This window comes from Ceratosolen solmsi, unplaced genomic scaffold (genome assembly GCF_000503995.2).
Source record: "Ceratosolen solmsi marchali unplaced genomic scaffold, CerSol_1.0 scaffold11, whole genome shotgun sequence".
NCBI classification, from domain to species: domain Eukaryota; kingdom Metazoa; phylum Arthropoda; class Insecta; order Hymenoptera; family Agaonidae; genus Ceratosolen; species Ceratosolen solmsi.
The window spans coordinates 1,591,771-1,615,076 of record NW_011948416.1 but is presented as its reverse complement, the minus strand read 5'-3'; the positions used below and the strand labels follow the sequence as shown (position 1 = coordinate 1,615,076).

The following is a 23,306-nucleotide window of genomic DNA, read 5'->3' as shown; positions in this document are numbered from 1 at the left end:
CAACAGCAGCAGCAACAGCAATAGCAATAGCAACAGCAACAGCGACAGCGACGATAATAACGACGAGGAGAAGGAGGCCGACGACAGCATAAGCAAGTTAAAGTTCCACATACCGACGCCTATAAAACAGCATGCAGTCGTTAGCATTGCTCTGTTAAATTTCAACATTCGATATCGAGAGGGTATTCCATGAAACAAAAAACTGTTCTTCGAGCAGCAACGTACCGCGAAACAGTAGGTTAATTGGAACTTTCGAAACTTTACGTAGCTGAAAAAGTGGCAACATAAAGTAAGAAAATTCAATACGGTCTGGTACGTTGGCTACAATTTTTTCTGACTACATTGCCGAGAACGTGACCTGCTGCTAATGGCGAATCAGAATAATTGACGATTCAGAACTCGAAAGTAAAAAGAGGCAATAGCCTTGAGTTATGAATTTAAGTTTATTTGTTATTCAAGTTTGTGTATGGTAATAATCACGCAACAGGCAGACATCTACTTGGATTAAAAATCCAAACATTGGACAAATACATAAAGTTTTACAGTGCTCTATATCCCAACTCTTCTCTCTCTCTCTCTCTCTCTCTCTCTCTCTCTCTATCTATCTATCTATCTATCTATCTATCTCTCTATCTCTCTATTCGTATGACTTTGCATCTGAATTCTGCGTGAGGCTTTCGCAGAAATTCAGTCGTGCTCGGCCCTTCGATTCATCGTATCTCATGAACGCTCTCATGCATCAAGTAGTAGTTAGAACGATAAGAAGAGGCAGCAGTCGTAATTGGAGAACATTTTCTTTGCTTAGCTCAGTAGCACCACTCGTACAGCAGGTAATGCGTAATTTAACCTTGACTCGCCACATTGTTCTCGACTTTTTTTTTTTTATGATACCGATTCCACATGTATTTAATGATATGGCAAATATAGGCTTAAAATGGTTATAAAATATCTTTATCGATGAGAATAATAAAGCATCTACATTCCACTCTAATAGCAAAAGTGATGTATTACAGAATTTATCATTCCAACTAATCGCTTGCAGTTAATTAATATCTAAGAAATCCAAATTATATTCACGTGAAAATATCGCATCACACAACACATTTACGTTTTTAGATATTTTATATCTATTAATAATTGGCTTTAATTTTTTTTTTTTATCTCGGTTGTTATTAGAGTAATCATAAACTGAATTTCAAAATATTAAAGTGTTTAACTTTATAAGTGTACTTCATAAAATTATACACCTTAAAACATTCCAAAATAAATTTTTAGGAATTTTATAATAATATTAATTTATTATTTAAACACCCTCTATAAATATAAGCTTTTATAATTGAACCAATTAATAATACCAAAATATTCTTATAATTTTTATAAATTTTATCAACATTTTATTATTTATTATTGTAATTATTAAAGTTAAATTCTATTTTTTACACAATTATACTCTATATAATTAATATTATAACAAATATTGTACAAAATAGTAAACTATAATTCAGGCTCCATTTCTTTTTGTCATTTGTTATCGAATATAGTATTTCTCAATGCTATTTTATTTAATACTTTATCATCAACTTAAATGTATTAAATTAGAAATAATTGATATTTTTATTTTAAATTTATTGTAAAAGTAATTCATTTATTTTTTAATCTTGTCATTATATAGACCGGTATAATAATAAATAGGATCTAACAATATTACATAATAGTTCGAAAAATTCAAAGAATTAAAATATAAAATTACCAAATTATAATTTGAAAATGAAGTTAATATGTTTGGTTATATTATTTATGGTTAAAATTTACAGTCACAATTAAACGATGTATATTAAGAATGTATTAAGAATATTGAGTTTTATTTTTGTTAAAATCTACATAAACGTAATCAATGATTATTGTATAAAAAATCAATTGAAATAAGAAAGAAAAATAAAAGAATAGTATATATAACCTTTGCTTTATAATTTAAGTTACATATTTGTATGCATATATTTTTATAAGTGAATGAATCATATATATATATATATATATATATTTAAAACATAGTAATCATAGAGTGATATTGTTAAATAATAAAGTATATTAAAATATCGTTGCATTAAAAGTTTTAGAAAATAGGTTATTTATGTGAGTAATAATAAAAATGAATGAGCTGTCATTTTGAATATTTTTATATACAAATTTTCTTAATTGAAATACATTTTGATAAAATCATCATAAAGTATTAATTTCATTATAAAAAACTTTCTTTGATTACATATTCTAATGAATTTAAAATTATTCTTATCTATTTCTTAATTATGTATGTCAAATTTTACCATAATAAAATTAATTTGAAAACAGCACTTATATTAAATAAAAATATCTAAATAAACAACAAATTCTATTTGATTAAAAATACATATTTAACGTATAATGAATACAATTGCCATAGTCATTATATTTTACCAACATCCCTCTATAATGTTTGTTTTCAAAATATATTGAGTAAAATATTGTGCATATCATGAGGAGGACGAGGAATGGCCAGTGACTTGTCCAGCAGTTGTACAGAAGTCAACGAGCTCTTCAACGATGAAAAAGAGGAAGGTGAGATATCCCTTGAAGATGTCAGCTCGTCTGAAGAGGGACAGCCATATATATATCCACCAAGAACATTTGAACAATGCCCATATTGTCTGTCAACAAAGCACTGTGCTATGTGGTGTAAAAGCCTGACAATTAATAAAAATAATATCAAGCGAGGTAAGAATTTAAAATATATATTTTTACTATATTTTGACTAAAAGAAAAATCCATTGTAAAAATAACATTGTTTAATTTTGTGATATAATTTAATAACTTATTAGTTTTAAATTATTTATTACATAGCTACTTTTGTATGAATTTTTAAATATTGAATACTAGTAAAAAATTACGGTTCTTATATAATCATACATTTCCAATGTATCCATTAATTAAGAATAATCGATTCAATGAATTTACCGTTGCATATTAGACTATTTAAATAACATATTTTTGCATAAATATCCATTATTTGAATAAATTTTGAAGAAAAAAAAATATTTTACTTCTAATAATACATAAAAATACTTTGAAAATAACATATCATAGCTCCGTTCATTAACTTAATAATATGATAAACCAGATGAAAAGCAATTAAAAACTTATTAAAGATTTATATTAAAAAGAATAAATTTATTTAAATAATATATTTGACATTGAAACTAGTACTTTAATCATAATAAATATTTTAATTACAAATAAATTTATATTTTTCATATATTAAAGATGATTATTTGAAATTATGAAAATAATAAAACAATATTTTCAATAAATATTGTACGCCAAAAAAGAATTCTTAAATTAATATACTATTCAAGCAAACATTCATCAAAATTATTTATAAAAACTTTTCTCTACATTTATACATCCCTTTTATATTGAATTAGGTCATTAATAAAATATTTGAAAATTGAACTTAATATCAAAATTTTTGTAATTATCTAGTCATTTTTATTTATAGATAATTAAATTTATACTATCATGGATTATACTGTTATATAAATTTTTAAAACAAAACGATGGAGTTAAAATTTTATTCAAATGTCAAAAATAAAAATATGTTATTCGCCATCATGTATTGTAATTTATGTATTATTGTAAATATTTTAATTGTTAATATCAATTGATATTTAATTTTGTATTTTTATGCAGTCAGAAATTATAATTAAAATTTTTTTTTTTAACAAATTAATAATAAATCTTTAATATACAACAATATTTTCAACGTTGTTCATAATACAATTAACAGTGATTTGTGTATTTTGAATGGAAATTAAAAACTAATGGTACATAATGCAAACATGTAAATGTTTCTTAAATTAACTTAACGCCTCTTTACTTCTTTAATTGCTAATGAACAGAAGCACATCCTGTTATTGCCAAAGATGCAGGCCTACAAGGGAAGGAAAATCGCAGTCGACGACATTATCACAAAGACATCATGGATTCTCGTATCTCCACCGATACGATCGGATCGAAAACAGCCAGCGCCTATAGTACCCTACAGGAAAAAAATAAAGATGACGACGCAACCGTCATTAGCGACCTTGTGCCCATCTCGAGTGATAGCGATATGGAACTCGTGGGCTTGGGTCACGATACCAAGTTGGAAAAGAGGTCACGCCGATCAATTAAGTCTAGCAAAACGCGAAGAAGACGACGTAACAAATCACCATCAGTCGCCTCATCATCGCTTTCGCCATCTTCAATCGATCTCACTCTCTCCATTAAAGACTCTATTCACAGACTGGAACCAATTCAGCTTGTGTCCAGTAAAAAGGAGAGCATCCACTCAAAATGTCATCACCACTCTCCCGACAAGAAGAAGCTGATTAACACCAAACTATCGTTATCTTTGCGCAGACATAACAGGTCGCGCTCTTCGGCCATAATTGCCAAACGACGAACTGGACGTCAAGAACTTCCATTACCACCACCTCCAAGAAAGTCCATACCTTCTCTACGACAGTCATCACCCTCCCATCAACGCGAAATGGAAATCCTCTTAAATACTTCAGGAAATTTACAACAGCCATCGATACGAGGCAATGTCACGAAACTACTCAAAAAGGTTCGAAGGTTAGAGCCGTTCTCTAGTCGAAGTAGAGAAAAGGGATCCTCGCTCAAAGATAAACTAAGCAATATTATGAAGAACAAGAAGGAAACATCGACTATCATCGCCAGCACAACTTCCAGTATCGTTACTACTGCTGCAACTTCCAATAGTACAACCACCAATGTCATTCCCGCCGCCACCGCCATTATTACCACCACCACCGCTGCCACCACCACCACTGTCACCACCACCACTACTACCACCACTACTCTCACCTCCTTTAATACCACTACTACCACGGCCACCACCACTACTGTAGCTTGCACTATAGAAACAAATAAAGAAAATTTAACCAAATCTAGTACTAATACCAAAGAAGAACCAGCAGTTGCTGTAAAATGCAAAGAAGTTGTAGTAAACGAAGTACAGAATTTAAATAAAATTGACAACAAAGATGACGATGATGATCTCTTCGTTCTGCGGCAGATAGCTCTTGAAACAAAACAAAAAAAGAATGTCGTTCCAAAGTCCGAGGATGTAAAAAATGAGACTACTAATAATGTAAAGACCCAATTACAATCTGTGGCGCCACTACAGAAGTTACCTAACATCTGCATAGACGATAACGATGATGATCTTGAGCTACGAATGATAGCCCTGCGTTCAGCCGTGCTCAAGAAACATAATACACGCATGCAATCCGGCGTTAGACGAAAAAGAAAGAGCAGCGAGGTACCCGTTGTGCCACGCATTGAAAGTCCTTTCACATCTAGCTTTATCGAAGATTTTCCTTTGCTAGCTAAGATCTGTAGTCCCACTTCACCCCTTGGATCGAAAAAAGATATCTATTATGATGAAGACATGGATTTAGATTCCGATATGGAACTCGATGGATCGCCTTACTCACCCAATGATGATGTTGGTAATCAATTCCTACTTGATAGCGTCGAATCCTTACCAGCCTCTGTAAATCAAGAACACATGATTAACATGAGTCTCTATTCATCTTCCAATCTCATAAAAACATCATGTCATCATGGCCAAATGTCAGCTGAACCTCTTGATCGAAATGTAATGAAATTAAGTAACCACGAGTCTCGACCTTACTCACCAACTGATGCTACAATCTATGATCCTGATTTACCAGGCGTTCGCTTTAGTGTTGCTGACACACAGCCCCTCCAACCTCCACCTCTGCCACCCTTACCGCCTCTCGACATGCTCGATTCTCAACAGCCAGCGTTGATTGGTTGTACAATGGGTTTAACAAATGTCTACTCCGACTCTCTACTTACTCTGCCCATGCCCGGTTTCTCAACAATCCACCAAGCCCTAAACCCGCTATTACTTCCGCCTCCGCCTCCACCGCCTCCTAGTACGGCTCCGCTCTTCACTTGCCCAGTGGTTACGGTAACGACAACGACAACAGTAACGACAAAGACAACTCCAACATCTGAATCTACGATAGCATCCGATACAATTTTAACTAACGAACTAAATGACTTTGGTGAGACAGATCTTGACGGTAGTCCTTTAGTACCCATAGAGCAGGACAATGAACGCGCGACCTGGTTACTACTTGACGAACCATTGTATTTATCCAATATTCAAATGTGCGAGCCAAATGGACTATCAAAACTTGTCAGCCCCATACCTCAAATCGAATCGCAGATGACCGAAACAATGTCAAAAAGCGTCGAGTCGCAAAATAATACTCTTATTAAGTCACAGATAGTGCCACTGTCACATCATAAGGAACCAGACATGATTAGAAGCAGAAGCTTGGTACAGAAGCGGAAGCGGAAACAAAGTAATACTTCGCGCCAAGTAGAAGAGTTAGTTTCTGGTAAATTTGACTCAATGCAAGAAAATCGCCAGGAATTTGGTAGCCTACATGTTAAAGAGAAAAAATCTAACGATAAAGAGGCTAACGTCGAAGATGACGAAGAAGTACTTAGAGAAATATTGCTTGCTTCATTAGCCAAAAGAGCGAAAGATCAGCCAATAAAAACGCCAACAAGAAACGAGGAATTAAAAAACACTTTAAAAGTAAAAAATGATCTTTCACGAAGTTCAGCACTCGCACCAAAATTACCTATCGCAAAAGCAGTAATGATGAATCAGCTGAAGAGACAAGCGTCACAAGCTGCTTCAGCCGAACAGCCATTGCGGAAGATTATAAAAAAAACAAACGTTATTCCAGCTTCCACAAAAGTCGTTAATAATGCAAAGCGCTATCAAAACCTAATGATTCAGCGTAAGCTCAACCAGCAGAAGATTGCATTGATTGCTTCATCCAAGAGTCGCTTTAAGGTAAACAATAACAGCAATGCTAATAGTAACGTTAAAAATATAGGTAGCGTAAGTGAAACTCAAAGCTCAACAAGTCCACAAATAACAAAATTGATTAATGAGAATCAAAGGATCATAATCAATCTTAATGAAGATACTGAAAGTGAATCAGAAAATGAAGAAACGAAGATGAAATTAAACACCACCAAAACTAGACCGACTATAACAATACCAACAACAGATTTTGAAAAAAGTGTTGATCAATTTCTTAAGGATGTCAGGCACAAACAGGAGATGAATATTATAAATTCATCTACAACGTCAACAATGACAGTAACAAAAACAACAAACAATTTAACTTCGACTCAGATAAAACCTCCCGTTCAAAAGCTGGTCATTCCAGCGACTTCACTTACAGTTTCCAGTGTCAAGATTACCGATCCTGTAACAACAAAACCAAACATAAATCTTGCAAAAGCTTCTACTGCAACAACTTCCAATACAAATTTAGCAAATGACAAATTCACTCCTGACAAGGCAATAACGAAAATTCCAAGTATATCTGCTACACCTCAGGTGAAACTTTCTAATTAAATATTTATATAAAGTTTTAATTTTGTGTATTTACATTTTTTATCCTAAAGCTCAATTTAACTACTTTTTACAAAAATTGTAAATGTAGTTCTAATTTTAAATACAAAAAAAATTGGTTCATTCAATTATGCAGATTTTGAAAATAAAAATTATATTGCAATTGTTTATCATACATTTTCATAATGTCTAATATCGCTTATAATACAATTAAATCACATGCAAATTCTAGCCGTTACTAAAATAATTCATCAACACAAACATAACCATATTTAAAATAACATAACATTTAATATATAATCAATCACTGTGTACGTCAATATTTTTAAGGTTATAATTTTTAATAATTTAACCATTTTAATATAGACAATTAATTGTTTGTTTATGTACTAAAATTCTACTTAACCTAAAATATTTTTAGAAAGTTAATTCAATAATGACTTTCAATCATGGATTAATAAATATACTTGAAATAATCTGCAAAATTTATTGTAATTCTAAACTCAATAATGTAATATAATTTTATAATCACACAAATTGATTCAATGCAATGTTCATAAATACTATAATCCATCAGTCATAAAAATAATTTAATTACTAATATTAATTTTTCTAGGCAGTAAAGCATCTACCAGCATCTCAACAAGAAGAATATCGACGTTTGAAACAACAAATATTCGAGCGCGAAAAACTACATCTACAAAATTCAAAAGGATCTACCACTGCTTCTACTACAACAACATTAACAAAGAGCTCAAGCATTTTATCAAGTCCTATTATTTCACCAGTTATACTGACATCATCCATCCGAAAAGTTGAACCGAAAATTCAGATATCAACACCAAGCAATCACATATCTCCTTTAAATAAAATGGTTCCCAAGACACAACTGGTAGCAACAATAAGCCCAATGTCGAAGCAAAATTATGGGAACATAACTGGAAAATTAAAAATAGCCTTATCTCCCATTTCTTCTAAGCAAATCGTTAGTAAACCCAGTATGAAAATTCCGGCCCAATCAAGTCCTCTTTCGAGCGTAAGAAGATTGCAACAAGTGAAACTCCTGGACAAAATGAATGACGCCTTGAACACCCAGAAGAAACAAATTAGAGCAGTTGCCCACAAGGTCTCTTCTTTAAGGATACTTGCTAAAGAGCGACTGAATTTACGGAACTCGCATGTACAACGTCCGAACATAGAGTCCGAAAGTCGTCTTAACATGGAAAATCTTCATAGACTAAAGAATCATCAGATAAAAGATGTGAAGAATGAAAATGAAACTATTTCAAATTTATCAACTACTAGCAGAAGTCATTCAATTGATTCATTAAATGCGACATACGTTTCTCTACAAAGTAGTGTAGATAAAGCTTCGACTATGGAAAAATCCTCTGGTATCGACGAGTCAAAACAAAATTGGGAAGAATTTAAAAAAGAAGTTCATAAAGAAGTAGAATCTCTTTCGAATCTATCTCCAGAGGAACAAAGGGAACTTTTATTCAATACAGAAGAAGAATTAATTACAAAAAGGTAGCAAAATATTTATTTCATTATATCGTAGCATTAACTTTTTTTTTTTATAATTTTAATATTTTTTACTTGTATTCTACAAAAATAATTAACACGTATTGTATCATATACATGTTTATGTAATTTTATAGTTCGCACTTTCTTGTATTAAAAATAATGGATATAGTTTATAGAGAACTAATATTAATAAATAACAGGAAATTATAAGTATTTAAATATCAAATAATCTAATATCCATTTTTTCAAAATATTTAGTTAATAATTCATATTACAATATTATTACACTCACACGCGCGTGCGCGTGTACACTTACACGACATAAACTATAATGTATGATTTTCTGTAATTCTTTAAATATTTATCGTTACATTAATTATTAGATTTTTCATCAAATTTAATATTTTGTTTATTTAACATTTTAAAACAAAAAATTATTATTTTATTCACTTACGTAGAGCACTTCATACTTTATTTTTTTTAAGGCATTCAGTTTTGGATGATATCACTGAAATGTCAGGCAATCTTAGACAATGGGAAATAGAAAGGGATCTACAAAATATGTTAAATAATGAAATTAATAAGCTTCGAGAACAACTGAGAACAACTGAAGAAAAACTGCTTTTACAGAAAGAAAAGTTGAACAGTATTCAGCCCAAAGTGTCTACTTATCATGAAAAAATCAATAGTGGCAGAAAAGAATGTTTCAGATTATCTAAAATATGTAATGGTCTTGGTCAACAGATTATTGGGTCTAATTACAAGTATATAATCAGAATTTTATTTATAAAAATTTATTGATCAAAACATTTTTACACTTATAATGTAAATGTTATGAAACAATAGTATTTGGATGATTCTTAAAAACTCTTAATATAAAATTATAAAATTTAAAAAACAAAAAATTTGAATAAACACTTATTTACGATGTAATAACTGTATATATGAAATTTAAGTAATCATGATAAATCTTGTTATTTTTTAATTTTTTGGTAATATTCTTAAATTATTTATAATCTTTTAATCATATTTTTTGAATAATTAAATAAATAAAAAGTCAATTTCATTTTACATTAAAGTAAAAGATTTTAATTTATGTAAATATCTGATGCCAATGCCGTTTGTAATAGAATAAGTAAATAAAATAAATAAATCTGTACATACACACAGACAGATATTTGAAATTTTCAAATGCAGTTAATACATTTTCTATATTATATGAACTATGAATAAGTTTTAATTAATTTTTCTATTTGTCTATTAAATTTTTATGAATAATTGAATAAGTTATAAATTGAATTTCAGAAATTTTCTTTGTAAATTATTAATTTACTTTATAAATAGAAACAAGTTTTATAAGTGATATAATGTTATAAGCTCAAAATACTTTAAGTTTTTTTCTACAAAAAATCTTTTACAATATATATAAATAATGAATTTCTAAAAGTTTTAAAGAATTGTCCATTTATGTCTTCTATATATTTTTATTTACTTTTGTTTTCAAATTCGTCATGTTTATATAAAATTTCAGTGTTCCTACTGCTGGTGCAGAACTTTTAAATAATAAGATAAAAGAAGTTGCTATTCATACTCAAAAATTACGCAGTAAAAAAAATCTACCTAAAGAAATTATAAAATCTAGTAATTTATCAAAGTCTGATAAAATTAAAAATAAAAATTCTAAATCTCATAATATTAATTCTAAACGTAAAGAATTTTTTAAAAAACAAACAAATATAAATAATACTGATAAATCCATGTCAGTATGCCTTAATACAAATTTGAATATAATTACAAAAAATACAAATTTTTCTAAAATCAATGAATCACTGACAAATACTAATTTAAATTCAGACATTACAAATGTAGAAATTGAAAATCAATTACAGGAAAATAGTGTTAAAGATGCAAGTTGTAATATAATAAATAAAAACTTATTAATGGCAGATAATGTAGAAAATTCAATTTCATATTCGGTTAATAATTTTAATATTAAAACTGAAAAATCATTAATAAACAGTAATGCTTTGAATATGTTATTAAATACAGAAAACGTGTTTAATCAAGAGGGTGATAAAAATGAAAATAATGATTTAAATCGGACTTTAATTATAGAAAATGCAATTAATACTGAATATGAAAAGCCGAAATTGAAAACTAGTTTAATAAATTCTATTTTAACTGCAGAAAACACTGTTGACATTGAAAATGAAAAATTACCTACACAGAGTAATATTTTAAATGAAATTATAAACACAAAAAATCTGCAGTTAGAAACCGCAAGAAACTTAGCAGAATGTAATGTCCTAAATTCGGCATTAACTTTAAAAAATGATATTAATGTAGAAACTGAAAAAACATTAACCGAACTCAATGCAATGAGTTCATCCTTAATTATTAAAGACAATATCGATTTAAAAAATGAAAATAAATTAACGGAATCTAATATAGAAAATTCAATTTTAAGAAAAGAAAATTCTTCAATCCTAAACAGTGATGAAGATCAAACTTTAATTATGCGAAATATTAACTCGGACAGTGACAAACAATTAACAAATTTTAATATTGAAAGTTTAGCTTTAACTAAAAAAAGTATTCTTAATATTCAAAGTGAAAAATCAGCTTCCGAAATTGGTGTAGATAATTTAATTATAACAGAAAAAAATGATTTTAAAAATCTAGTGCGTGAAAGTAGTATTCCAATGGATGTAACTACAGAATGTGACTTTAAAGCTGAATCCAAAGAAATATTAGAGATTGGAATTGGATTAGATATCGTTTCGACCACAAGTATTATTGATACTGAATTAAATGAAACACTAATAAATACTGAACAAGAAAATAAAAAGGACCATTGTAAAGAAATAGTTCCGATTGCATTTTTTAATACGAAAAATGTTGAAAATAGTTCTAATTGTATTAATGATAAAAATATTGAAAATATTAAATTAACATCATCGGTAGAAAAAATAATAGTAAATGATGATACCGAAAGAAAAAATTCTGAATATTCTATAAGCAATAAGCATTCCCTTTTATCGAACTACATTGATACATTAAAATTAAAAGATCCTATTCAAGAGACCACAGAACTGACCATAGAAACAAAATGTAAGGAACAGTTTTTGGATCATAGAAATGAATCTTTGCTGCAAAGTTGCAGTTTCAAGACAGCCAAAAAAAACGTGATTCAACCTTATGAATCTATTTTAAAGCATCTACAGACAAGGTGAGTGAAAATAAGTGAAAGATTTTCAATTAACAAAATTTTTGTAAATTCATATAATGTTAGCATACATTAAAAAATGTTGAACCCCTAAAATCATCGAAATAAAATAAAATATTTTATTGTAATTTTATAAATAATTTTAAGATGACGTTTATAAAAAATAGAAAAAAATTTTAAATAAAAATTGCTTTTAAAAAAGAATATTGTTATTGCTTTGTCGATAATATTTAGGAACAGCAAAACCGATGGGATTCTTTGTCCATATGAACTCATGGGTACCTGTAATGATGGAGATTGTCAATTTGTTCATCAATCCACTAGTCAATGTCGATAAACTTTTAGTGACTAAGGCTCGTGGAATATTTTTTATACGTAAGGTGGTTCTATTATGTAAACAAGTGTCCTAGTACACTATATGACTTCTATATTTATTTATATATAATTTTTGCACATAAAAAACAAATATTGCATTATTTTTTAAATCTCAGTAATTAATGTTGAAAGTAAAGAATTCCAATTTATTAATAAATTTTTATATCGTTATAATAAATCTATAACTATAAATGTGTTTAATTATTGACATAAAATTTGAAATTTATATATTTAAAATAAGACTCCGTTATAATAGTTATAATTTATATATATATATATATATATATATATATATATATATATATACATATATGTTGATAATTTTTGCAATTTTTGTTAAAGAAGGATATTAAACATTCCTAAATTTTATGTGTATTTGTATCTTTACATTTAATTTCAAACATCGAATGATCGAATACTTATTTAATGCCTATTTTATTATTTAATATTTAATAAGATTTTCAATTCTTATCAGTAAAATACTGTATATCCATAATAATTTTTGAAGCGTTGAACGATGATGACAAGCCGTTTTTAATTCAACAAAGAAGCCTTGATCGTTCATTTGATTTCAGGTATTTTGAGAGGCTTGACGAATTACTCTTAGATACAATTGTGCATTGGATGTGTCGTTTCTCAGCATTTTTGAAGATTGGTAAGTCGTCTTCGTAACTCACAGGATCTTTTTTACAGTGATATATTACTATTGTTTATTAGAAAAAATTTTCATAAATGCCGAAGCTTGTTTTTTCGGTAGATTATTTTTTGTTATTGCTATCACGTTAATATTTTTGCACTCGAAAGAACTGAGTTAATTAATGCTATATAAGCATTATCATTATTTTTTTCTTTTAAACTTTTTATTATGTGTAAAAATTATAAATATATATTGAAGATTTTATCGGTAAGGAATTGAAATTGTTGCCATGTAAATAATTTATAAATCAACTAAAATATTGAGATTCTTTAAACTTTTAAAGTGAAATCTGATAAATCGAGAAAATTAGAAGTGATGACTTCGCGATAATGTGTATCATAAAAATTAAATACCTCATAAGAATTAAGTGAAAAAGTGTATGTGTAAAAATAAAAGTTAATTTTTTTTAACTTGTTTACTTTATTTCGTCAAACCTATCCAATTTATTAAAAATAATATTTCATAAAATTGAGCTTTTGCATAATATATCTCTTACTTCAAGCTGTGTATATATGTAGAGTTTATAAGATTTTTAATTACATATTGAGGTAAAATTGAATATCATTGTAAATAAAAGTAAATATTGTTTTTTTGAATATATCGTTTGTTTGATTAAGAAATACGAAATTTATTATTAACAGGCACTAATTAAAATATGTATTTTCTATTAGTGATAAAAGCTCAATTTGTCAACTCAGATATTAGAACGAATTATTTCTAAAAGTATTTCGAACCAAGTATATATAGGCTTTTTACCGAGCACATGTTCACATTGATATAATAAATTCATGTATATTATCAAAAATCTAGTTATTACATTTTGATACTGATATTTCTTGCTGTGAATAGTATGAATATACTGATTTCAATAAAAATTTTGTTGAAATATAACAATGTATCTTTTAAAGTCTTAAAGGCTCGATTTTTAAAATTAAGTAAAAACTATTTGTAAAAAAAGCTTTATCGATCTGTATACACAAAACGATACCATAACTTTTTTATTTAACACGTTTTAAAAAATCAATTTATGTACATGTCAGGTAAAAATATGAAATCAAATTGAAACATCAATTATAATTAATTGTGAAATTAAAGTAGTGAATATATAATATGTATAGTATATTGATTAATTTGGTTTATTGCGGAACATTATCTATATTTTTGCCGCAATTGACTCTATTGGTTTATCTTAATGGCAAATGCATATTTTTATCGTAGGATTCATGTATTTCTAATTTATTAATTAAATGTATATTTACTTATGTATATACTTCTATTATATCTCTTATTTATTAATTATAAAGATACTTTGTATTTTAACATGAAAATCTTAATAATTTGTAATAAAAAATGTAAAAGAAAATAGTTAAACCGTTTTAAAGTTTATATTAAGAATGAAATATTACTTTTATGAAATTATTTATTAATACTTATACATAATTATGTAAAATGTAATTAAACAATTTTAATTTGAAATTGAAATATAAATAATATTATTAGAATTTTGACGTTTATAAATAAAAAAAGATATTTTATAATTAAAATTTATTTTATATTTTTATATATTTATATTACTGGAGTGCGCTTGAAATACATTTTTTATACTTCAAATAGAAAATATTTAAGTAATTTAAATTATTGTAAAAGCAAGCATATATTTTTTGTTTACCTGTATACGTATGTGCACGAAAAATAACTTTAAATGAGTTAATTTTTTTAGTTTTAATATTATCATTTATTCCAAATGCGCTGACATCAATATCTCCTTTCATACAATATAATTATACTTGTTTTTCGGTACACATTTGTTTACTGTAAGTTAAATGTATAAGCCCAATTTTTCTACTATAAGTATAATAAACCAGTCATTTATATGAGTAAGATTTAAAGTTTAGCTACAGTGGTTCTTACATAAAATATCGTAAAATGTAATATTAGTCCTTAAAAGAACAAAAAGTGTCAACAATAGGACAAAGCCTTGATTTTTCAAAAATTCATCATTTGCTTATAAAAATAATGCTAATGTTATATTTGCATTATTAATACAAATATTTATAAATGTTACAAGGTTAGTCATATATAAATTTAAAACTATACAATTGTTGCGATTGAATATATTCTTCTCGCTTTTAAAATCAATGAAAATCATTAAATTTATCAAGTAAATAATTACAAATTCGTAATCGTATGAATTAATTATTTTATGAATATATTACAGTCTATACTTTAGTTTACTAGAGTAAAGCACAATTACTAGATTCTACACAGATTTCTCAAATCTGATTATAAATTTTTTAAATAATCTTTAATATAGCTTCCTACATTACTTCACAATATAAATTATGCTATAGCCTAGTCAAAAGTAAAACTGCACAAAAAACGTTGAGAAACCTTAAGAAGATATGAGATAAGGAATAACCGTACAAATGCCACGTCAAGTGCCTTAAAAAAAAAAATGTCAGTAAACACTCATTTCAGATAAATAAAAATTATAATTTATTGCTCTAACTATGTCTCTCGAAGTGTTATGGTTTTATATTTTTATCTGTCTTTTGGCACTTATATTTCTGGTAAGCATGATTTAATATGAGGTTATATTTTGACAAAGTTTAGCACTCCATGTAATTATTATAATTATTTAACTAATAACTAATTATGCTAAAGTTTCTAATATATAAAAACTGAATTAACTAACTATTGTATCAATAATTTTATTTATAAAATTAATAATTAATTAATAATATTTGTAAGATTAATCATTGTTTTTAATTTAATACAATTCATTTTAATTGTAATTCTTAAAATTTAAATATTTTTGCCTTTACTATTTACAATTTGTATAAATTAATTTTTATGAAATGCTTGTGTAGGCAAACTATTACAATTTTTCATTAATAAATTTAATCTCTTTCAGTTTACTTTGATAATCTATGTAATATGTAAAAACACAAATCCTTATCCAAAAATGTATCGATACGAAGAAGAAAAGTATTATTTTGATATAAATACAGGAGAAAAAAAATTATTCCCATCTTTAGAAGATAATTGGAGTGTAAATATTAGTGTTATTGTTCCTGCATACAATGAAGAAATAAGATGTAAAATATTTTAGAATTAATAATTATTTTTAATATAAAGTACAAAAATATTAATAAAATCTAATGCTAATTAAGTTAATTTTAATGCAACATGATTTTATCTTAAATAAAAATATTTTATCACAATGAAAATTAATATAATATTAATTAATATATTAATAATAAATTTTAAAAATATATCTAATTAATATAAGATACAGAAAATATTCAACTTATACATTTTCATTATTCTTTAGTACCAACAATGATGGATGAATGTTTAAAATATTTAGAGGAACGTAGAAGAATAGGTATTTCGTATGAGATAATTGTAGTCAGTGATGGAAGTACGGATAAAACTATTGATGTTGCACAATCTTATGCAAAGAAATTTAATACAGTTCGAGTGTTAGCTTTAAAAAAAAATAGAGGAAAAGGGGGTGCTGTAAGATTGGTTGGTATTAATGCATTTAAAAAATGTAATTATTTGTTATAAATAAATTGAAACTGAATGTTATATGTTGTAGGGTATGCAAAGTGCTAGGGGTAGTGTATTATTATTTGCTGATGCAGATGGTGCCACGACATTCAATGATATAGAAAAATTAGATGAAAGCCTAACAAACATTTTAGGATGTGAGATTTTAATATTATGTGCCAAATAATTTTAGATTACTTTGATTAACATTATTCTACTTTAAAAGATCTTCGAATATTAATTTATATTCTATAAAAATGAAAATGAAATGAAATGAAACTATTCGTAAATGGATTTTATATTGTTTTATTTAAAATCTAAATTCATTCCTTCTTGAAATTTAAAATATTACGTTTATTAATTACATTTATTACGAGGTAATTACATTTATTAAAACATTAAATTATTTTAGTAATGTAATGATTAAAAATGGTATTTTTAAATCAAATATGCCCTATAATAATATTATTGGGTGATACTGTAAAAATAGTACTTGAATTTTAAAGTTTTTCTTAAAAAGTACTTTTTAATCATATTTAATTAATATTCTCTGATCTCTTTAATTTATTGTTAACATTGTATACAATATGCAATGAAATTGAATGTTTCCAGTTAACTACATTACGTCTGCGGCCAAAACTTCCATCTCCCATGCCGTGATATGCGGCTCACGCGCACATCTTGAAGAAGAAGAAAAATCTAAGCGCTCGTTTTTTCGTTTGCTACTCATGCACGGCTTTCACTTCCTCGTTAAATTACTGTGTGTGAAAAGCGTTCACGACACGCAATGTGGTTTCAAAATGTTAACGCGTGCATCTGCACGTCTCATCTTTACAGCACTACATATTGAACGCTGGGCTTTTGACGTAGAAATGTTATACATTGCCGAAGCATTGAAGTTACCTATAGCCGAGGTCGCAGTTGAATGGCAAGAGATCGATGGCTCAAAAATCATTCCTTTCTGGAGCTGGCTACAAATGGGCAAAGACCTCGCTCTAATTTCATTTAGGTATAAAATCGGCGCTTGGAAGATTTTAAAGTCAAAAGACGATTGATGCTTTTCTAATCACAATTGACTAAATTGATAATTATATTTTGAACATGAACAAATATATAATTATAATTAGCTTTTTATCGACTATTGAATTGTATGGAATTTTAGTTACAATTGTTTAGTATTTAATAATGTAAATGAAACTATTTTAATTTTTACAAGTTATAATTATAAACACATCCTTTTATTTATAATTATTTGTAGTGTTTTGGTGTAAGGTATGTTTTCACAGTACTGAATACTGCAAGTAAAATTGCTCGTTACATGGAATAAAATAATTATTTTAAAAGTTGTAATGTGTTATTAAGATATAATTTAAAAATTAGTATAAAAAAAAAATGTTTATGAACTTTCTACATAAGTTATTTATTTTTAATTTGGACTTCAATTATAAATAGCAGACTTTACTATTTATGAATTTTTTACTTTTAAAATAATTTTTATTTATTTTTATAATTAAAAAAATTTTTTTAATGCCATTGTTCTTATTAAACTGTATGTAGTAAATAATTAATTAATTAATTAATAACAATTTGTAATAAATCAACATTCTATATGAATATATATATCTATATATTTATATATATATATATCTTTTTTTAAAGATACTCATTAAAATAATAAATAGTGATGCATTAAAAAAGTATAGTGCATTAACTTTTCTTTTTTGTTAATTTATTATAGGTAAGTTATTTAAAGATTTATGCATAGATGATCCTCAACTCCATACTTATATATTAGATCTTTCAATAAATATATTTAACTATTTAATTTGTTTAATAAAATTAATAGTAGATTATTATAATTCATCTTAAACGAAATTCATGTGTTAAAACCATCTTCTTTAACATTACATCTAATATTCGCAATGTAATGTAATAAAAAACTATTGTCATTGTTTTTTTTCTCATAATTATTATTGAAATATTAATATGTATAAAATGAAAATATTATCAATTAATTAATAAAATAATAAATAAATGCATAAAAATTCAGGAATGGGTGGATTATTTTTTACATTCCGAATTATAGATTAAAACAATTAAAATCAAATGTTATTGGAATAATTTAGTAATTGCAATACTTATAAGTTTTCTAAATCTAAATTAAGCAAATACACCAAACAACATATCTTACTAATCACCTAACTCTACGTCATCATGACAATTCTGTTTATTTCATCATTCCCGATTCTCCTTATTAACTTACCAGTTTATGGTGAGGGGGGGAGATGAAAAAAGTTTGGTGTGCGTGGAAATGTTGACACAGATATAAAGATTTACGTTTTGAAGCCATTTATAATAAATTTATTTAAAACAGTTTTTGGTTATTATTTTTTAAATTCTAAAATCTAAGCCTTAGTGACTAATTTGAAAAATTAACAAGTTCTTCGTTTCAAGAAAAAGAAAGAAGAAAAATGTCCAACTCAATGATACCGAATCGCGAATTTTTATTAGATATATTCCAACGGTAATATTATATTCATTTATTGTAATGCGATTTATGCTAATGAAGTTTAATTTCTGTATTTTTCATTTTTATAAATTTTTTATTGTATTTCTTTTAAAATAATCGTGATTTATTTGACATTACTAATTTATGTTCATTTACACGAGTTTATTATTTTTTATTTATTTTTATTGTCAAGATATTTTCATAGGATAAGAATATTTCGCATATGATATTCATTAATTATTTTCAAAATTATACTAATTTTAGAGTCGATAAAGATCATTCTGGTGAGATCACAGCTGATGAATTACAACAAGCACTTTCTAATGGTACATGGACACCGTTTAATCCAGAAACAGTGCGTTTAATGATTGGTAAACTACTTACGAATTAAATTAATATAATATTACCATTGTTTTAATTAATTTTGATTTGTTGTATTAAACATAAGACAGATTTGTTAATATTTAAAATAAATTTCTGTAAGATAGTTTTATAAAAACCATGTTTATCAATAATATTATAATATATAAAAATATATGTAAGGTTTGGTTTATTTATACATTGCTGGTTAATTTTAAAAAATATATATTGATTTCACTATATTTCAATTTACTTATGTTGTATTAAATTTATATTTAGAAAAATTTGTAATATTGTGATAGAATTGTGTCTTTCTTTTTGGATATAAATAGTAATATACTCTATGTTTGTTGCTGCAAATTGCTTAATTTTATTTATACAGGTATGTTTGACAATGACAAATCAAATAAAAATTCCTCAGGTATGTTCGATAAAAAAAATTCTGCTACTGTCAATTTTGAAGAATTTGGAGCTCTTTGGAAGTATATATCAGATTGGCAGTGTTGCTTCAGATCATTTGATCGAGATAACAGTGGAAATATAGATAGAAATGAACTGAAAACTGCTCTAGTGAGTTTTGGATATCATCTATCAGATGGAATTATTAATACATTAATGCGCAAGTATGATCGAGCTGGAAGAGGAACAATATATTTTGACGATTTCATTCAGTGCTGTGTAGTTCTGCATGTAAGTATATTTATATTATTCTCTAGTAAAATGATAAATGTGTTTTGCTATTCCAGTGACATTATTTTTCTAATACTTTCAGACACTGACTTCAGCATTCCGACAATATGACACAGACTTAGATGGTGTTATTACAATTCACTATGAACAGTTTTTAGGAATAGTTTTTAATCTTAAGATTTAATATGAATAAAGATAAAAACTGAAGTATTGTACAAGTACAAACAGTGAACGTGTTAAAAGTTTCTATTAACTTTTAATAAGATTTTTTAACGAAGTTTGTCAATTTTTTTACCAAAAGCTAGATCTAAAAATTTTTTGGAAACAATATTTTATAATCAAATGTACATTTGAGTTGTTAATAATTGTGTATTTAAAGTATGTTTTATATGTATTATTTTTACTTGTATTATTAAACTAGAGCCAACATTAAGATTATATTATTATTTCCTTATGATACATAATATATTTAATATAAATGGAAGAACAAAAACAACTATTTATTAAAAGTTCCAAAATTTTAGAAATTCTTTTGCCAAAGAAAAACATATTTTTCCAAAAAAAATCAACTTCAATATTTTTCTATTAAAAAATAAAATATTTAAACATATTAAAAAGAATATTTAACCCAACAGAAACAAAATACCTTATAATACATGATAAAATAGAAATTATTTCAATTGGATTTCATGCATATTTGCTTAAATTAAGAAATTTGTATAAAAGTTGTAATTATTTAATTAAACTGTTAATTATGGAATATTATTTTAAGACTGTAATTATGTATAATCTTGTACGCAAGTATGCCTTAAATATTTTTGTGAAAATATTTTTCTATTCATTTCTATATTGTGTAATTTTATAAAATATAAGAATAAAAATTAAAATTTTATTACAAAGTATTTTATTTAAATTTTTCTTTTAAAATTTCAAAAATTATTTCCTATTATAATCCTACATAAGAAAAAATTTTACTTGTAAACAACAAAATCCAATGAAATTTAAATATATTGAAATAAGGTTATGTTGGGTCACACACTGTAATTGGGTACAGATTGTATATATTTAAAGTAAATAAACGTAAGCAAATTGCGAAAAAAAAAATGATAAAATTTGGAACATCTTACAAAATAATTTAATTATTAGAATTTCAATTGTTTTTTAAAGAATAAGTTGATAATGTTATCCGATTCTGTTGCAATTATAAAACTTACATTATTGTGTTTAGTTTTATGTGCATTATTCTTACCTTTAATTATTATTGTATTTCTCAAAGTAAAATTTGCAAAATCATACCGTATAAATAATAAAAATATAATCACTATTGGAATTTTTCACCCATATTGCAGTGCTGGAGGAGGAGGTGAAAGAGTTCTTTGGGCTGGTATACAAGCATTACAATCAAAATACAAAAATGTACAGATTTATATTTATACTGGAGATTTAGATGCTGATCGAGATAAAATTCTTAACAATGTTGAAAAACTATTTAATATAAAATTAGAAGATAATGTCAACTTTATATATCTATTTCAGAGGAAATGGGTGGAAACTAAAAATTATCCATACTTTACATTACTTGGTCAAAGTTTAGGATCTCTTTGGCTTGGCTATGAAGCACTTACACTTCTTCAACCAGACATATTTATAGACACCATGGGATATGCATTTACGTATCCATTATTTAAATATATTGGAGGATGTAAAATAGCTTCATACACTCATTATCCAACAATATCGAAGGATATGTTGAGGCATGTCTATCGTAGGGTTATCGTACATAATAATCGTCAGGTTATTGCAAGGAACCCATTTCTGACAGCAGCAAAAATGATGTATTATAAAATGTTTGCATTTTTATATGGTATTGTAGGTAGAACAGCTGATATTATAATGGTCAACTCGTCATGGACTGAGGATCATATTAATTCAATTTGGAAATGTCCATTAAGAACTCATCGAATTTATCCTCCTTGTGATATAGAAAAATTAGTAAATTTACCATTAATAAATGATGAAGAAAAAGGTGACATTATTCGTATAATTTCTATTGGTCAATTTAGACCAGAAAAAAATCATCCACTCATGCTTAGGGCTATGTATGAATTAAGATCAATAGTTGACGAAAATACTTGGCAAAAAATACGGTTAATATTAATTGGTTCGACTCGTAATAATGATGATGAAATACGAGTAAAAGACATGAAAGATTTATCTAAACATTTAGCTTTAGATAAAAATGTAGAATTTCAATTAAATATTTCTTATGCCGAACTTCTAAATGCACTTCAACAAGGAACTATTGGCCTACATACTATGTGGAACGAGCATTTTGGTATAAGTATTGTCGAATGTATGGCTGCAGGATTAATCATGGTTGCTCATGCCTCGGGTGGACCAAAAGCTGATATTATTGAAACCCAGACTGGATCGCGAAATGGATTTTTAGCAAATGAGGCTGAAGAATATGCTCAAATTATTGCATGCATTATTAAGATGACTACAAATGAAAAAGATATTATTCGCAATGCTGCTAGATCATCTGTTAATAGATTTTCTACTGAACACTTTGAAAAAGAATTCATAAGAACTCTTGAGCCTCTTTTTAGATCAGAATAGTGATTTGTAAAATTATAGGTTAAAAATTAAGAATGCCTATGTAAAATTATTGTAATTACAATATTTAAAATTATATCTTAATGTTAAGACTAATTAAATAGAGTATATAAGCATCTGTGTTTTGAATTATAAAAAAATTTTAAATTTCATGTTTGGCAACCTTTTCAAATACAAAGTCCCTATATAGTATTTTTCAAATCAGACATAAGTATACATTCTAAACCAAAGGAACTATACG

At 26.6% G+C, this 23,306-nt stretch overlaps 4 protein-coding genes across 7 annotated transcripts; all 4 read left to right on the top strand.

Annotated features, from left to right (window-relative positions):
* Window positions 1-622: 622 nt before the first annotated feature.
* Window positions 623-13,715, top strand: LOC105359442 (uncharacterized). The gene is made up of 11 exons (XM_011496053.1): window positions 623-830; window positions 2,521-2,751; window positions 3,933-4,840; window positions 4,898-7,495; window positions 8,127-9,040; window positions 9,523-9,801; window positions 10,569-10,692; window positions 11,482-11,904; window positions 11,986-12,266; window positions 12,498-12,643; window positions 13,214-13,715. The coding sequence occupies exons 2-10, from the start codon at window positions 2,529-2,531 to the stop codon at window positions 12,598-12,600; spliced, it is 5,853 nt and encodes a 1,950-aa protein (XP_011494355.1). The 5' UTR covers window positions 623-830; window positions 2,521-2,528; the 3' UTR covers window positions 12,601-12,643; window positions 13,214-13,715.
* Window positions 13,716-15,585: 1,870 nt separating this feature from the next.
* Window positions 15,586-18,048, top strand: wol (Dolichyl-phosphate beta-glucosyltransferase wollknaeuel). The gene is made up of 5 exons (XM_011495662.1): window positions 15,586-15,905; window positions 16,250-16,433; window positions 16,670-16,866; window positions 16,940-17,048; window positions 17,503-18,048. Exons 1-5 carry the CDS (start codon window positions 15,846-15,848, stop codon window positions 17,943-17,945), a joined length of 993 nt encoding a protein of 330 aa, XP_011493964.1. The 5' UTR covers window positions 15,586-15,845; the 3' UTR covers window positions 17,946-18,048.
* Window positions 18,049-19,299: 1,251 nt separating this feature from the next.
* Window positions 19,300-20,754, top strand: Alg-2 (Apoptosis-linked gene-2). Of its 2 annotated transcripts, none has more exons than XM_011495661.1 (4): window positions 19,300-19,414; window positions 19,664-19,770; window positions 20,181-20,449; window positions 20,532-20,754. In XM_011495661.1, exons 1-4 carry the CDS (start codon window positions 19,362-19,364, stop codon window positions 20,631-20,633), a joined length of 531 nt encoding a protein of 176 aa, XP_011493963.1. In that variant the 5' UTR covers window positions 19,300-19,361; the 3' UTR covers window positions 20,634-20,754. The 2 variants fall into 2 exon arrangements, with proteins under 2 accessions (XP_011493963.1, XP_011493962.1); XM_011495660.1 differs by having other exon boundaries at window positions 20,142-20,449.
* An 838-nt stretch (window positions 20,755-21,592) lies between these two features.
* Window positions 21,593-23,125, top strand: Alg11 (ALG11 alpha-1,2-mannosyltransferase). 3 transcript variants are annotated; one of them, XM_011495658.1, is made up of 2 exons: window positions 21,595-21,865; window positions 21,986-23,121. In XM_011495658.1, exons 1-2 carry the CDS (start codon window positions 21,629-21,631, stop codon window positions 23,066-23,068), a joined length of 1,320 nt encoding a protein of 439 aa, XP_011493960.1. In that variant the 5' UTR covers window positions 21,595-21,628; the 3' UTR covers window positions 23,069-23,121. The 3 variants fall into 3 exon arrangements, with proteins under 3 accessions (XP_011493959.1, XP_011493960.1, XP_011493961.1); XM_011495659.1 differs by lacking the exon at window positions 21,595-21,865 and having other exon boundaries at window positions 22,165-22,243; window positions 22,323-23,106; XM_011495657.1 differs by having other exon boundaries at window positions 21,593-23,125.
* Window positions 23,126-23,306: the final 181 nt, after the last annotated feature.

What these genes read in the sequence shown, in the direction of transcription:
- LOC105359442 (XM_011496053.1), top strand. Translation starts at nt 2,529, where the DNA reads ATGGCCAGTGACTTGTCCAGCAGTTGTACAGAAGTCAACGAGCTCTTC. An exon ending in CCGCCACCGCCATTATTACC is followed by an intron (nt 4,841 to 4,897) that starts ACCACCACCGCT and finishes ACCACCACTACT; the next exon opens with CTCACCTCCTTTAATACCAC. An exon ending in TTAAAGCATCTACAGACAAG is followed by an intron (nt 12,267 to 12,497) that starts GTGAGTGAAAAT and finishes GATAATATTTAG; the next exon opens with GAACAGCAAAACCGATGGGA.
- wol (XM_011495662.1), top strand. Translation starts at nt 15,846, where the DNA reads ATGTCTCTCGAAGTGTTATGGTTTTATATTTTTATCTGTCTTTTGGCA. An exon ending in ATACAATGAAGAAATAAGAT is followed by an intron (nt 16,434 to 16,669) that starts GTAAAATATTTT and finishes ATTATTCTTTAG; the next exon opens with TACCAACAATGATGGATGAA. An exon ending in AAGGGGGTGCTGTAAGATTG is followed by an intron (nt 16,867 to 16,939) that starts GTTGGTATTAAT and finishes TATATGTTGTAG; the next exon opens with GGTATGCAAAGTGCTAGGGG.
- Alg-2 (XM_011495660.1), top strand. Translation starts at nt 19,362, where the DNA reads ATGTCCAACTCAATGATACCGAATCGCGAATTTTTATTAGATATATTC. An exon ending in AACAGTGCGTTTAATGATTG is followed by an intron (nt 19,771 to 20,141) that starts GTAAACTACTTA and finishes TTATTTATACAG; the next exon opens with GTATGTTTGACAATGACAAA. An exon ending in AGTGCTGTGTAGTTCTGCAT is followed by an intron (nt 20,450 to 20,531) that starts GTAAGTATATTT and finishes TAATACTTTCAG; the next exon opens with ACACTGACTTCAGCATTCCG.
- Alg11 (XM_011495657.1), top strand. Translation starts at nt 21,629, where the DNA reads ATGTTATCCGATTCTGTTGCAATTATAAAACTTACATTATTGTGTTTA.